Source organism: Panthera pardus, unplaced genomic scaffold (genome assembly GCF_024362965.1).
Source record: "Panthera pardus isolate Hobbes unplaced genomic scaffold, ASM2436296v1 HiC_scaffold_8, whole genome shotgun sequence".
In the NCBI taxonomy this organism is placed as follows: Eukaryota; Metazoa; Chordata; class Mammalia; order Carnivora; family Felidae; genus Panthera; species Panthera pardus.
Window position 1 is genome coordinate 80,821,447 of NW_026527013.1, and position 14,757 is coordinate 80,836,203.

Below are 14,757 nucleotides of genomic sequence, written 5' to 3' on the forward strand. Positions count from 1 at the left end.
TGTTAGAAAAAAATGGGTAGGCTCTAGGGGAAAATTATCTATTAGATCATTACCCTACCCCATCAAAAACTGTTAAAGACTGGTTAAAGATTTAAACATTTAAGTTACTTTCTGATCTTAGAAAGAGATGTAAACTTCCTAAACACAAATTCAGTGGAAGAATTAACAGAGGAAAGGGCTACTTATGTAGAAATATACTACGTGTGAATGTGTAACTACATACACATGTAACACATGCCTGTCAAAGAAAACAAAGAAGAGAAGAAAGACTGAGAAAATATTTGCAACCAATATGAGAAACAGAGGATTGATGTTACTGTAAAGATTATCGAAAACACCAGTAAGATCCCAATTTTAAAAAATGGGTAAAAGAAATGAGTAGATGTTACAAAAGAGAAAACACAGAGGTTTAATGAAATATGAATGATAGCCAATGTCTGTTGCAATAAAAAAGATATCATTTTTCATCAGTCCGGTGGTCATTTTTTAATGATAACACCAGTGCTATTTCCACATGGGAGCAGCCAGACAGGTCATTCTGCAAACCGTATGACTCTTCCAGGAAGAAATTTGGAAAAATCAGGAGCCTTAAACATGACTAGTTTATTCAACCTGGTAATTTCATGTCTAGGAATTATTTGTAAATCTTTCTAAACCTTTCTAAATTATTTCTAAAGAAATAAACCGAGTCATAGCTGTATACATAAAGGTTTTCAACACAGAATTATTTATAACAGAGAGAAGTAAAATAAACAATAGTATGTCTGTGTCATGAAAATATATAGACAGTAAAATGATCTTAAAAAATAACTATACTGGGGCGCCTGGGTGGCGCAGTCGGTTAAGCGTCCGACTTCAGCCAGGTCACGATCTCGCGGTCCGTGAGTTCGAGCCCCGCGTCAGGCTCTGGGCTGATGGCTCGGAGCCTGGAGCCTGTTTCCGATTCTGTGTCTCCCTCTCTCTCTGCCCCTCCCCCGTTCATGCTCTGTCTCTCTCTGTCCCAAAAATAAATAAAAAATGTTGAAAAAAAAAAAAATAACTATACTGACACGAGGATGTGCATATGACATAATATGAAATTTCAGACTGTAGGATGCTGAATTATACATATATTTCACCTATAGGAAAGATTACATGCTTTAATGATACATCAAGATGTTAGCACAAGTCAACCCCATGCAGAAGATTATGGGTGATTTTCTGTTTCATTTGTTTTTATTAAAAAAAAAATGTTTCTTCTTAATGTTTATTCATTTTTGAGAGAGAGAGAGAGAGAGAATGAGAGCAAGCCGGGGAGGGGGCAGAGAGAGAGAGAGGGAGACACAGAATCCAAAGCAGGCTCCAGGCTCCAAACTGCCAGCACAGAGCCGGACATGGGGCTCAAATCCACGAACCGTGAGATCGTGACCTGAGCCAAAGTCCAACGCTTAATCAACTGAGCCACCCAGGCGCCCCATCATTTTTAATGCATAGTAAAATGAAATGGTTTGGAAAAAATTTTAATTCTATTTTAATGTAATAATATACAGAGGAACAGTTTTTTCGAAGTATTTCTTAAAAATGTTATGCCGTTGTCATGGTAATCAAAAGGTTCAGTAAATCAGACTTAGTAGAAATATCTGCCTCAAAAAGTTACAATTCCAAATGGAATAAACATGGCCAGGACGAAACGGACTTACAACTTTAAACCTCTTGATCTGATCTGTCTAAACTTAAAAAAAAATGTATCAAGAGATCAGGGGCGCCTGCGTGGCTCAGTCGGTTAAGCATCGGACTTCAGCTCAGGTCATGATCTCACGGTTTGTGTATTCGAGCCCGCATAGGGCTCTATGCTAACAGCTCAGAGCCTGGAGCCTGCTTTGGATTCTGTGTCTCCCTCTGTGTCTGCCCCTCCCCTGTTCTGTCTCTCCCTGTCTCTCAAAAGATCAAACAAAATTAAACTTTCTCTTGTTGCTACTCTTGTTATTTAAACAGCTGCTAAGAAGAAAAACAGCCTTTCCTTTCCCAGCCGTAAATGATTTCCTTTTATCCAGATTCGTCTACCTGGAACTTCCAGCTGCCGCTAAGACCTCTTGCACAAGGTTCCGCTGGTGGCAACCTGTGTTCTCAGGGGAAGGCTACGATCAGTGGGCAGTCGATGACATCATCATTCTGTCAGAGAAACAAAAGCAGGTCATCCCCATTGTGAACCCGACTTTACCCCAGGTATCTTTCCTATGCCTGAACTCCAAGAAGACAGGATTATAAAAATAGATGGGATTACGGAATTCCTCACTTCCCCCAAAGATTGATTGCTTGACCCTGGAATATAAGCTTTATAAGTAACATAAGTTTTCTGTGTTTGTAGTTACTTTTTTACACTTAATCGTTTTGTTTTCTCTCTATGCTACTAGTTCACAGATTATTTAGATATTTTAAAAAAATGGCTAGGAAGTCTGGCCAAGACATCAAGCACAATTATTAATGTGTTTATAAAATTAGATATACAGTGGCAAAATATTTTCAGTGGTTAAATCATCAGGAAAAAGGGCTTATGGCATTAAAAAAATAATAATTTAGAGATTCTGCTGTATTTTCCTAGCAATACAAATCGTACATGGCCCTGCATGTCATAAACTGAAAATTCCTTTCTTGTTTTCAAAGCTATCAAATTGCCTTTCTGTGTTGTCTGTGTTGTTTCTAATAGAACTTTTATGAGAAGCCAGCTTTTGATTACCCTATGAATCAAATGAGTGTGTGGTTGATGTTGGCTAATGAAGGAATGGTTAAAAATGAAACTTTCTGCTCTGCCACACCATCAGCCATGGTATTTGGAAAATCAGATGGGGATCGCTTTGCAGTAACTCGAGATTTGACTCTGAAACCTGGATATGTTCTACAGTTTAAGGTATTTATGCACAGACTTCTTCCCAGGGCAGGTAAAAGAGCAAACCGTCTCCCAGACTTGTAAGTGACATCGAAAGAACACAAATTTTTCAAGCTCTCTTGAAGAAGGGACTCACTTGAACAAAGGTTCAGCATTCTTAGAATGGCAAAGCTCTTTATTTAGCTTTACCCACAATGAAAAAAACTGGTCAGGTTGAAAACTGACCTTTAGATTTTCTATCTGATTATGACTTAATGAATCCCATGCTTCTGAAGGGTAAGAGAGTTCTCTTTTTCAATTTGCTAATGCTTTGGGGACTTATGAGTTATTTTGTGTTTTTACTATAGGATTTTCAAACAACTTCCCTTCCTTTGAGTCAGTAAATTTATGCCTTAATGATCACTGCTTTCTTAAAACCTTGCTGTTTTTCAGCACTGTGATAACATGTCTACACATATAGGAGTGCCTGGGTGGCTCAGTCAGTTAGGCGTCCAACTCTTGGTTTCGGCTCAGGTCCTGATCTCCCAGTTTGTGAGATTGAGCCCTGTGTCAGGCTCTGCACTGACAGCGTGGAGCCTGCTTGGGATTCTCTCTGTATACTGTCTCTGCTTCTCCCCGACTAGTGCTCGCTCTCTCTTGCTCTCTGTCTCTCAAAATAAATAAATAAACATTAAAAAAAAAAAAAAACACCAAGAACATGTCAACATGTATAGCAAGTATTTACTCTGACAAGCTCTTTTTTCAGAAGCCTAATCAAAATTTCATTTTGTTTATAATAAAATCCCACTGGTGAATTCTGGGGTCGAAAGTAATGCAGTTTTAATGAGCTAGCACAACTACATGGTCCTTACGTAATGGCAGGATGCAGATGGTAAATAATTTACAAATGGAATTATTCAAGAGATCAGATGTTTATAGGCAGCTCTTCAAATATGATTTCCACAGGTCTGTAAACAAGAAATTTAGTCATAAATAAAATGATTAGTGAAATGTTATTCTTCTCTGTTTAGAGTTTGATGCTAAACTACAGTGGAAAAACCATTAACAGCAGTATACGACTCTATATTAATGTGTTGGTACTGCCTAAAAATGGTAACAAAATAGTGGCAATAGCAAAATAATACCTTGCTGGAATACTATGCTCTTTCTCACTTGACACCTTCTCAATTTCATTAATCACAAAATCACAATACTGTAGGTGTTAAAATCTGCAAGATGGCATTCTGGTGTTTAAAAAATCTAAATCAGGGGGCGCCTGGGTGACTCAGTCAGTTAAGCATCCAGCTATGGCTCAGGTCATGATCTTGTGGTTGGTAGGTTCAAGCCCTGCATCAGGCTCTGTGCTGACAGCTCAGAGCCTCGAGCCTGCTTCGGGTTCTGTGTCTCCCTCTCTCTCGGCTCCTCCCCCACTCATGCTCTGTCTCTGTATCTCTCTCTCTCTCTCTCTCAAAAATAAACATTTTAAAACATTAAAAATAAAATAAAATTAAAAATCTAAATCAAGAAAACATTATGAAATGTTTCAAGTACTTAAACAACCAGCAAGAATGCACAATGCCTAAAATAATCTCAATTCTCAAATGACACCAGCAGAAGACTTTTGATTGTTGCTATTAATTGATAATAGATATGTAATATGGGTCATTTGGGGATTGACGATTAATGTATATTTGGAATCTGTGACAAGAACTTGGTGTCATTTGTTCAAAGTGCTGGTACATTTTTGTAATGCATGCCATTTGTCAAACACTAGTTGTTAAGAATATAGACATGAAAAATATGGCCCTGGCCCTCAAGGAACTCAGAAATTAGGAAGTGAGCCAGAAGAGAGAACAGTAATTCTCACAAGAGTGTTGTAGTAGAAATAGGCTCTGGGTGGTATGAGAGTACCTGGCATATTGCCTGGCGTGTGGCAGATGCTCCAAAAACATCTGTCAGTTGGAAGGATGGATGGATGGATGGATGGATGGATGGAAGGATGGATGGAAGGATGGATGGATGGATAGATGGATGGATAGATGGATAAGTTGAAATGAAAGGTCTCTGGAAATACAGACTTAGCCAGATGAACAATGGAAGGGGAAGAATTCCAGTTAGAGGGAACAGAATGTGCAAATATACAAAAATAAATGAAAGTGCAAATTAGAAATGAAAATTTGGAAACTCTTAGGAGTTTGGAGTGTGTGCCACAAAGTTGAGAGAGAAAGTTGATCCTCGTTACCTTTATATGGTACGTTAAGCCACTTGGACATTAACCCAAGAGCAGTGAGTCATGGAAGGGTTTTAATACATTAAGTGCAAGAATCAGACCCGTTTTAGAAAGATCCTTCCAGCAGCAGTATAGGTGTCGACTTAACAAGAGGAGAAACTGTAATCAACAAGTGCATTTATTCATTTATGCAACAAATATTTGTAAAGCCTCTACTATATACCAGACTCTGTTTTATGCTATGAGCATAAATAAGAATAGAGAGTGTGGACTCCAGTGGTGTGGGGTAGTTATCATTTTATAAGGTGTTGTCAGGTTCCCTCACTAATAAAATGACTTTTAAGCTGAGACCTACAAAAGTTAAAAGGGTGAGTTATGCAGCTTTCTGGGAAAGACCATTCCAGGCACAAGGTACAAAAAGTACAAAGGCCTGGCATCAGGAGTGTGCTTGCAAGAGTTCAGAAAATCACAAGGACGCCATTGTGACTAGAGCAAAGAGAGCGAGAACAGGGAGACACATAGAAAAAAGGTCAGACTTGGACTTTTGCTCTGAATAAAATGGCTAGCAGAAGAGACATACTCTGACTCAGGCTTTTAAAGAATCTGGTGACTGTGCTGGGAGTACAGTGGCAGAGGCAAAGGTGGAGACAGAAAGACCAGCTGGGCAGCTATTGCAATGATCCAGGTAAAAGATGAGGACTGTGCAAGAGTGGAGGAGGCGGGGAGAAGTACTCAGATTGTTGACTATATTCTGAGTAAAGAAAGGATGCTAGAGTAGTCATCAAAGTATGAAATGAGGCCAGATTAAAGCACTGCGTGAGATTATAAAAATAAGTAGATGATCTGCGAGATGTGAAAGGGGAAGAGTCAACAGGTTTTGGTGACCTGTTGGATGATAGAATGGATTTTGGAATGACTCCCACATTCCTGGCTCCAGTCATTGAAACTGGAGATACAGGAAGATTTGTTTTAGGGTATGGATGATGAGGGCAGACCTGGGCCTACGGAACTGGGGATGCCTGTGGACTGCTGACATGGAAATACATGGGAAGCAGTTACGGACCTTTCCAGACAGCTGGAGAGAGGCCCAGTCTGGGAGTTGTAGGTATTTAGAAGGAATTTGAAATTATGATGTGAACGACTTAATAAGGAGCATGTATAGAGTACAAAGATAAGAAAGCCAAGAATTGAATGCTAGAAAACATTAACAGTTAAGAAGCAGACTAAATGGTCAATTTAAAAAGGCATAGACTTGTCAGGCCACTGAAAGTGCCGTCAGCTTTCCTACTTTAGAAACAATGATGGCCATAATGAAAAGCTAACTGTGTGTGCCCTTTGTAATTACCATCAACTCTTACCAACCAAAAGCTAATGCTTACTAATGCGCAACGAAAGGAATTTGTGCTAAAAGAGTTTAATCATGCATCTGAGATTGTCAAGTCTTTGCTTATATTATTGACATTGAATTATATAAACTTGGATAAATGTATCGCAATAAAATTCCTACTAGCCCAATTATAAAGTCTTCTGAGAGATGCTTTCTAGGGAGTATGGGAGTGAGTATGGGAATAAGGAAAATATAGAATCTTCTTTTGAAAGACTGGATCCAACTACCAATAGTCACAAGTATGAACTGGTTGACCTCTTGATGTCTGGACCAGTATTATGCCTGTGACCCTACCTTTTCTTCATCCTTTATTCTTCAGTCATGATCATGTTCCTTTGAGTGCTTACTTCAGTTTTTTTATACAATTTGACTATTCTTATCTCTAGGCTTATACATTAAAGCTCTATGATGGCTCCCACCAACAATCTAAATAAGATATGAATAGATCATTCATGTAAGATGGTATGTAATTAAATAGGGGCGCTTGGGTGGCTCAGCTGGTAAGCGTCTAACTCTTGATTTTGGCTTAGGTCATGATCTCATGGTTTATGAGTTTGAGCCCCGCCCAGGATTCTCTCTCCATCTCTCTCTGCCCCTCCTCACTCTCACTTTCTCTCCCTCTCTCTCTCAAAATAAATAAATAAACTTACAAAAAAAAAAGATGGCAGGGGCACCCGGGTGGCTCAGTCATTTAAGCGTCTGACTTCAGCTCACATCATGATCTCTCGGTTCGTGGGTTCAAGCCCTGCATTGGGCTCTGTGCTGACAGCTCAGAGCCTGGAGCCTGCTTCGGATTCTGTGTCTCCCTCTCTCTCCACCCCTCCCCTGCTCATGCTCTATCTCTCTCTGTCTCTCAAAAGTAAATAAATGTTTAAAAATTTTTTTAATAAAAAAATTAAAAATTAAAACAAATGAAAAAAAGATGGCATATAACCAAATAAATATCAAGAAAAGAGATTGATATTTATAATTACCAAAAAATATAAGCTAAAACAGTAATAAAATTATTTGTACATATACTAATTTAGAAAGAAACTGTTTTAAACCTAAATAACGTTCAGAGCTGTGGTAAAACTGATTCATTTGAACCCAGCTGATTAAAAATGAACACATACAAATAAAAAAATTTAAAGTGTTTCTGCATTTTGATTCAGTAATGCTATTTCTAGGAATTTATCTGGTGATAACAGATCAACTAAAGAACAAACATATATTCTTTGCAATGCTGCATATAATAATAAAACAATATGTTAAATAGAAAGTAAAAGGAAAGTTTTATTTATTTATTTATTTATTTATTTATTTATTTATTTAATGTTTATTTTTGAGAGAGAGACAGAGCATGAGTAGGGGAGGAGCAGAGAGAGAGGAAGACACAGAAGCTGAAGTAGGTTCCAGGCTCCAAGCTATCAGCACAGAGCCCCACACAGGGCTCGACCCCACAAACCACGAGATCATGACCTGAGCTGAAGTTGGTTGCTTACCTGAGGCGCCCCACAAAAGGAAAGTTTAGGAAGTGTGATGACTTCAACAATAACCAAAATGTATGCCTCTTCATAAAGATTAGAAGAGAAAACAGGAAAAAAAAAAATACCCATGCTAGGGCATTGGGATTTAAGTTGCTTTATTTATTTTTCTTTTTTTTTAAATATTATTAATCCTGTGATGACATTCCTCTATATGAGTGCACAGGACAATAACGGTTTTATTTCTACATTATTTTTGCTTATTTGATGCAGTGGCAAAAACTTAGCTCTTTTCATCTAAGTTAGCAATGATTTCTTACTGAGCTTTGGCAAGAAAATGGAGTAAAGATGTTTGTTCCACTGAAAGCAGAAGGATGGCACTCACTTCAGGTAACCTTCATGTCCCAAGGAGGATAGCTCTTTATCTTCTGCTTCCCTCTGTTTATATAGGCCTGGGATCAGAGAAGAAAACCATTTCTTGGCTTCTATGATTTTGTCTATGGCTCCAACCTCAGAGATACTATCCTTCTGTTTTCCTGCCTATAATCCCAAGAAATCCACAAAATGGCAACTGGTCCAGCTTTTCTTAAAAAACGCCCATTGCTCACCTAAAGATTTCTGGAACCTACAGAAGGGTCTTGTTTGGAATTGACCTGAATGTTTTATCATTGTCAATAAAAGACAGACTCAGTAGAAAGGGCCCTGGCTGCTGTAGCACCTAATGTATTAAATGATAACTTGAAATGAAGACCTTTTATAATTCTGTCTTTCCTTTGGACAGCTAAACATAGGATGTGCCAATCAATTCAGCAGTGCTGCTCCAGTTCTTCTTCAGTATTCTCATGATGCTGGAATGTCCTGGTTTCTGGTGAAAGAAGGCTGTTACCCAGCATCTGCAGGCAAAGGATGTGAAGGAAACTCCCGAGAACTAAGTGAGCCCACCGTGTATCACACAGGGGACTTTGAGGAATGGACGAGAATCACCCTTGTTATTCCCAGGTCTCTTGCATCCAGGTACAGTGACCATTCTTATTATGTGCCCTAGGCATTATTTCTTGGAAGCATATATTTATCTCAATATCATCATTTCAATAACCTACAAGAATTCATATAGTCTAGCCATATCTGTTCACAAAATAAGGAAAAGAGCCCTGGGGCAAAGTTCCCAAAGCCCAGGTGTGTGTTGAGGTGCACATGCACCCATGCATGCTTGTGAAACAGATTTACTCATTCATTCATTCATTCATTTATCCAACAAATACTTATTGAGCACCATTCTGGGCACTGGGACAGCAGTGAACAAAAGATGTTTAAAGTCCAAGGGAGTCATAAGGCATTATTATATCAGACTTTGACTTTATAAAGATTTTTGATAATTTAATACCTACCTGTGTGGGCAATTTGAGATATCTTGTAATATAAAAGATCCCTTTAGGGGCTCCTGGGTGGCTCAGTCAGTTAAGCATCCTACTTCAGCTCAGGTCATGATCTCATGGTCCGTGAGTTCGAGCCCTGTGTCAGGCTCTGTGCTGACAGCTCAGAGCCTGGAGCCTGCTTCGGATTCTGTGTGTGTCTCTCTCTTCCCTTCCCCTGATCACACACTGTCTCTCTGTCTCTCTCAAAAATAAATACATATTAAAAAAGATTTTTAAATATTCCTTTAAATAACTATAAAAATAATAGAAAGATTAAATATCAATTGACAGAGAAATGAGATAAATGGATTAAAAGAACTTGAAGGAATTAGTTTCATTAATAGGGCAATAAATTTAACTCTTAGTTTTCTGGCAGCTAGGACAAAGGGGAAAAATATATAGTCATTTAGTTCTCATGCTTGGATAAAAAGAAAAAATTCATTCTGATTTTTAAGAAAAGGATAACAGGGCGCCTAGGTGGCTCAGTTGGTTAAGCGGCCGACTTCGGCTCAGGTCATGATCTCGCGGTCCGTGAGTTCGAGCCCCGCGTCAGGCTCTGTGCTGACAGCTCAGAGCCTGGAGCCTGTTTCAGATTCTGTGTCTCCCTCTCTCTGACCCTTCCCCGTTCATGCTCTGTCTCTCTCTGTCTCAAAAATAAATAAACATTAAAAAAAATTAAAAAAAAAAAAAGGATAACATTTTTTCCATGCTTAGTATTCTAAAATAGATTTATAGCATGTATATGTATCCTTATGCCAGGTAAAGTAGATATCAGTATTTTTAACTCTATCATTTTATGAAAGATAAACATTCTTCAAGCAGACACTTCTTAATTGAATCCCAGGATGTAGCATTAAATCGTGACTAAGTCAAGGCATTTCTGCGGAGCTGAGATGATATACATCTATCTACTCGTATAGCTTTCTGATTGTGACTTCATATACACTTGGAATATTCATTAGTGCCATTCAGCAATATTTCCAGCTTGCTTGCTTCCTTCCTAGAATATGGTAGGATTATATTTTCCCCGCATCTTTAAAAGTTTGATGCGATCTAATAAAATGTGAATGGAAATCAAATGTGTGGTTTTTAAGAGCCCGTGTGGATTTTGTCATGTTCTACGCTTTATGAAAGCATGTTTTGAGATGTAGTTTACATCAGTCTGGGTCCCTTAATGTCTACAACAAGCAGACTTCCTTGCCAGCCTACACTGGGCATACAGCAGAAGCAAGAAATAACTTTTGTTGAGTTAAGCCACTGAGATTGGGGATTGTTGGTCACCACAACATAGCTTACCTGCTCCAGACTGATAACAGTGGTAAAAGCATAGCAGTCAATAGGAGTGGTCTATTCATAAAGTTCTTGGAGACCATTCTGTCTGTGACAACTTTCACCTAATTGATCACCAAACTTATTGTTCCTCATCTAGCTAGAGAAGCTGGTTATGTTCTTCTGCCTCCGTCAGTACGTAGGTATGCATCTTAAAAAATTACACCACAGACTTTGGTAGACAATCTTCCTAGGTAGGGAAACAATTTTAGTCAAGGATGTACAAGTTTCTGGGTTAATCTCTTAAACTTTGAAGCATAATCTTTAAACCAACTTTCCCAAGAAGGTTTGTCAGTCAGTGTATCTAAGTCAACTAATAATTTTTTTGTCTTTATATGCCAGTGTTCTTTATAGTATATTAAAGAGAGAAGATTTGATGTATAGGTAACAAAGTTGATGAGTTGGCCTTCTTCAGCAAAATTTAAGAATTTGACTTACATTCTGTTTTAGTTAGGCTACAGGCCTAGCTACTGTAACAGAAGAACAAATACAAATGCTTTTTACAAGGCTTAAACAAGGTAGAAGTCCATTCTTTCTCATATAGCAGTCCAAAGGTGATCAGTTCAAAGCTGACAGGGTGGTTCTGCCATTCTGAGCACAAGACTCTCATCTCCAGATCCAAGGCAGCTGTTCCAGATCTTGTCCTCTCTTAACCAGTAGAAGGAAAAAGGAGTCAAGGATGCATGGATACATTACTTTTTTATTTTTTTTTAATTTTTTTTAATGTTTGTTTATTTTTGAGACAGAGAGAGACAGAGCATGAGCAGAGGAGAAGTAGAGAGAGGGGGACACAGAATCCGAAGCAGCCTCCAGGCTCTGAGCTGTCAGCATGGGGCTCGAACTCACAAGCTGTGAGATCATGACCTGAGCCGAAGTCAGGAGCTTAACCTACTGAGCCACCCAGGCGCCCCATACATTACTTTCTTAAAAAAACCATCCTACTCCTTGTTTATATTCTTGAGTATAGCCTAAGATAATATATGTACAGTTATCTGTCACAATGCAACCTGTCTCTCCAAAACTTAGTAGCTTAAAGCAACAATGATTTACTTCCTCATGGTTTTGTAGGATTATCTGGGTAGTTCTGCTGCTCTCTCTGGGCTCCATCATGTAGCTGCATTTGATTGGTGAGTTGGTTAGTGTTTGGGCTCAGCAAGACCTTTCTCTCTATGTCGTCTTCATCCCAGTGTTTTTTACAGTTAGGTGGTTCCAGAGTTCCAAGAGAACGAAAGTAAAAACTGCAGGACTATCTTATTTGCCACATCCAATTGATCAGCGCAAGTTACGAGGCCAGTCTAGATTCAGAATGTGGGAAAACAGACTCCTCTTTCTGATAGCAAGTGCAGAAAAGTCACTTTATAGAGGAACATGTACACAAGGAAGTGTGATTCATTGGGGGTGTTATTGTAACAATCTACCATAGTGTGTTACTAGTCCCAGTGACTCACATCTCTTCCAACAGCCAAATGTATTCACTCTCCTCCCAAGACCCCCCAAATATCATTCCATCACAGTATCAGTCACTAGTTGCTGATCTTGTGATCTCTATCAGGTCAGGGTATGGCCATGGATCCCCGTAAATGGCTCCTCTTGATCTAGAGACCTGTGAACTAAAAAAACAGTTATCAGCATCCAACATACAATGGCGAGACACTGACAGGATAACTACAATAGACACTTCCACTCAAAAAAATAATAATCATCATAAGGAAGGAATGGGAATCACATAGCAGCCACTGGCCAATAGGAATTCTGAAATCCAGCAAGGTACTTGTTATTAGGACTCCCTCCTCCATAAGCAAGGTCTAGAACAAGAAAGTGGCCTTGATTAAGTTCTGTTCCTTAGGAGTCATTCCTTAATCTATTGTTCTTCTCAGCTGTTGGTTCTACTCTGTAGGCTTCAACCTCTGAGGTATCTTTCCTTTGACATGAAAATTTATCTGTGTTTGTATCTTAATAGCCATCTCATCCTGCTTTCTGCCCATCAGAAGTTGGGCATGTAACAGTGTAGCCCTGTAGTCCTCACTACCAGCTGCCTGCCTCCCCCCCTCCCCAGCTATCCTTTTCTGAAACATTGGCTCAACCACAGCTCTTCCAAATATATAGTGTAGCATGCTGTGAAGCTGGGGAACATCGAGTGGTGTATATTTGCTGCAGTGACTAGCAAGCATATCCAGGTGTTGTAAGACATCACTATGAAAGCAGTAGTAAAGCCACATATGAGAAATAAAAGAAGGTTTTCCTCAGTATCACAAAGTGAGCCAATATTTTGAAGCTCCCAACATACCAATATTTTTTTGGACCTCAGCTGTTGGAAGAAGAAATATTCTTCATTAGAGTCCAGCTTCCTGGCTAATTTGAATACCATCCAGCTTGCTGGTTGATGGCATGTTGGTGACAAAGAGCTCTCTACTGAAGAATAGTAAATATATTTCCACTTTAAGAGCTGTTGTTTCTTCTGCAATATGTTAAACTCTGCTATCTCCAAATGCAGTGTTGGAAAGCTGAGAATTTGAAGTGTGAAAATTGTTAAAATTGGGAGCTATTTTGCCACGAGGCAACATGCTTATAATAGTTACTAGAACATTGCTCTTTCACAAATAATCGTAACCTGATTTTCTCAAAGGAGCATTTTGTCCTCATATTCATTCTCTTGGTTCTTGCCTACAAAGGAGACATGTTGGTGACAGTAGCTACATGCCGGTATATCCCTGACCCACGGCAGTGTCCCCAACCATACAGTCTGTCATGTCATGCAGCCTTCTGTAGGTTCCCTATGCAGAATGCAAAATGTTAATATTTCGGTGGCGGGAAGAGGTGCCAGAAACACAATTGCCTACTATTCTGCAGAATGTCTCCTCCACTGCCACCATCACCTGTGAACCTCTGCACATGACCAGCAGATGCACAGGAAGCTTCTTGGTTTGAAAGGCTGATGTACATCTGAAATGTGGTGGCGGAAGAGGGTGGTATAGAAATTGATTCTCCTGTTCACCCAGGCATCCTCTGAACAAAAGTAATTGGGAAAGGAGACAGAGATAGAGTCTTCTACTGTTTCCTTATCTGGGAAAGCAAAACCTCTGGAAGGTTTTGTTCAAGATTTGAATGGTCAAGCCACACTATGGTTTATTTCTAGTAAAGTGACATAAAACTGAACTGTGTCAGGGGCGCCTGGGTGGTTCAGTTGGTTGAGCATCCGACTTCGGCTCAGGTCATGATCTCACAGTTTGTGGGTTCGAACCCCGCATCAGGCTCTGTGCTGACAGCTTGCTGAGAGCCTGCAGCCTGCTTCAGATTCTGTGTCTCCTTCTCTCTCTCTCTGCCCCTCCACCACTCATGCTCTGTCTCTCTCTGTCTCTCAAAAATAAATAAATGTTAAAAAAAAATTTTAAAAAACTGAACTCTGTCATTTCCTCAATCATCATGTCCTCCAATCCTTCCCAGACCTTCCTGACTATCAGATCAAAGATGCTCTTCTGGCTCTATGTCCTTCTCAATAGTAGTAGTAATCAGCATTGCACATTTACATTACTTTATTTAGGGTTCCATTGAGGTATTTCCTCATTTGACTATGGGCTGCATGATGGCAGGAACCTTGTTGGGTTTTTGTTTCCCATTGTATACATAACCCTAGCACTATGTCTGGCATATTGGAGGCACTTGGTAAATGCCGGTTGAATGAATGGATATTGAATGAGGAATAAGGACCAACAGTAGGTGATTAGCTACAATGAAGATGCCTCCCTTTTTAAAATATATTTTCCAGGGGCGCCTGGGTGGCTCAGTCAGTTAAGCGTCTGACTTCAGCTCAGGTCATGATCTCACGGTTCATTGAGTTCGAGCCCCCGCATCGGGCTCTGTGCTGACAGCTTGGAGCCTGGAGCTGCTTCGGATTCTGTGTGTCCCTCTCTCTCTACCTCTCCCCCGCTCTCACTCTGTCTCTCAAAAATAAATAAACATTAAAAACAATTTTAAAAAAATAAAATGTTTTCCAAAATAAATTCCATGCTGTTCAGAAAAATCATTATTCTGCATTCTGCTGTGTCTCCCTGAAAAGGCACGGATAGCTCATTCCCACATGTGCA

General features: G+C 39.4%; 1 protein-coding gene across 3 annotated transcripts in view; it reads left to right on the plus strand.

Annotated features, from left to right (window-relative positions):
• RELN (reelin) overlaps nt 1–14,757 on the plus strand; it is a 525,148-nt gene that overhangs the window by 404,679 nt on the left and 105,712 nt on the right. For all 3 annotated transcript variants that reach the window (XM_019451245.2, XM_019451247.2, XM_053898155.1), the window contains exons 26-28: nt 2,034–2,205; nt 2,687–2,887; nt 8,710–8,942. In XM_019451245.2, coding sequence (XP_019306790.2) covers nt 2,034–2,205; nt 2,687–2,887; nt 8,710–8,942 — 606 coding nt within the window. The remainder of the gene's footprint in view (nt 1–2,033; nt 2,206–2,686; nt 2,888–8,709; nt 8,943–14,757) is intronic.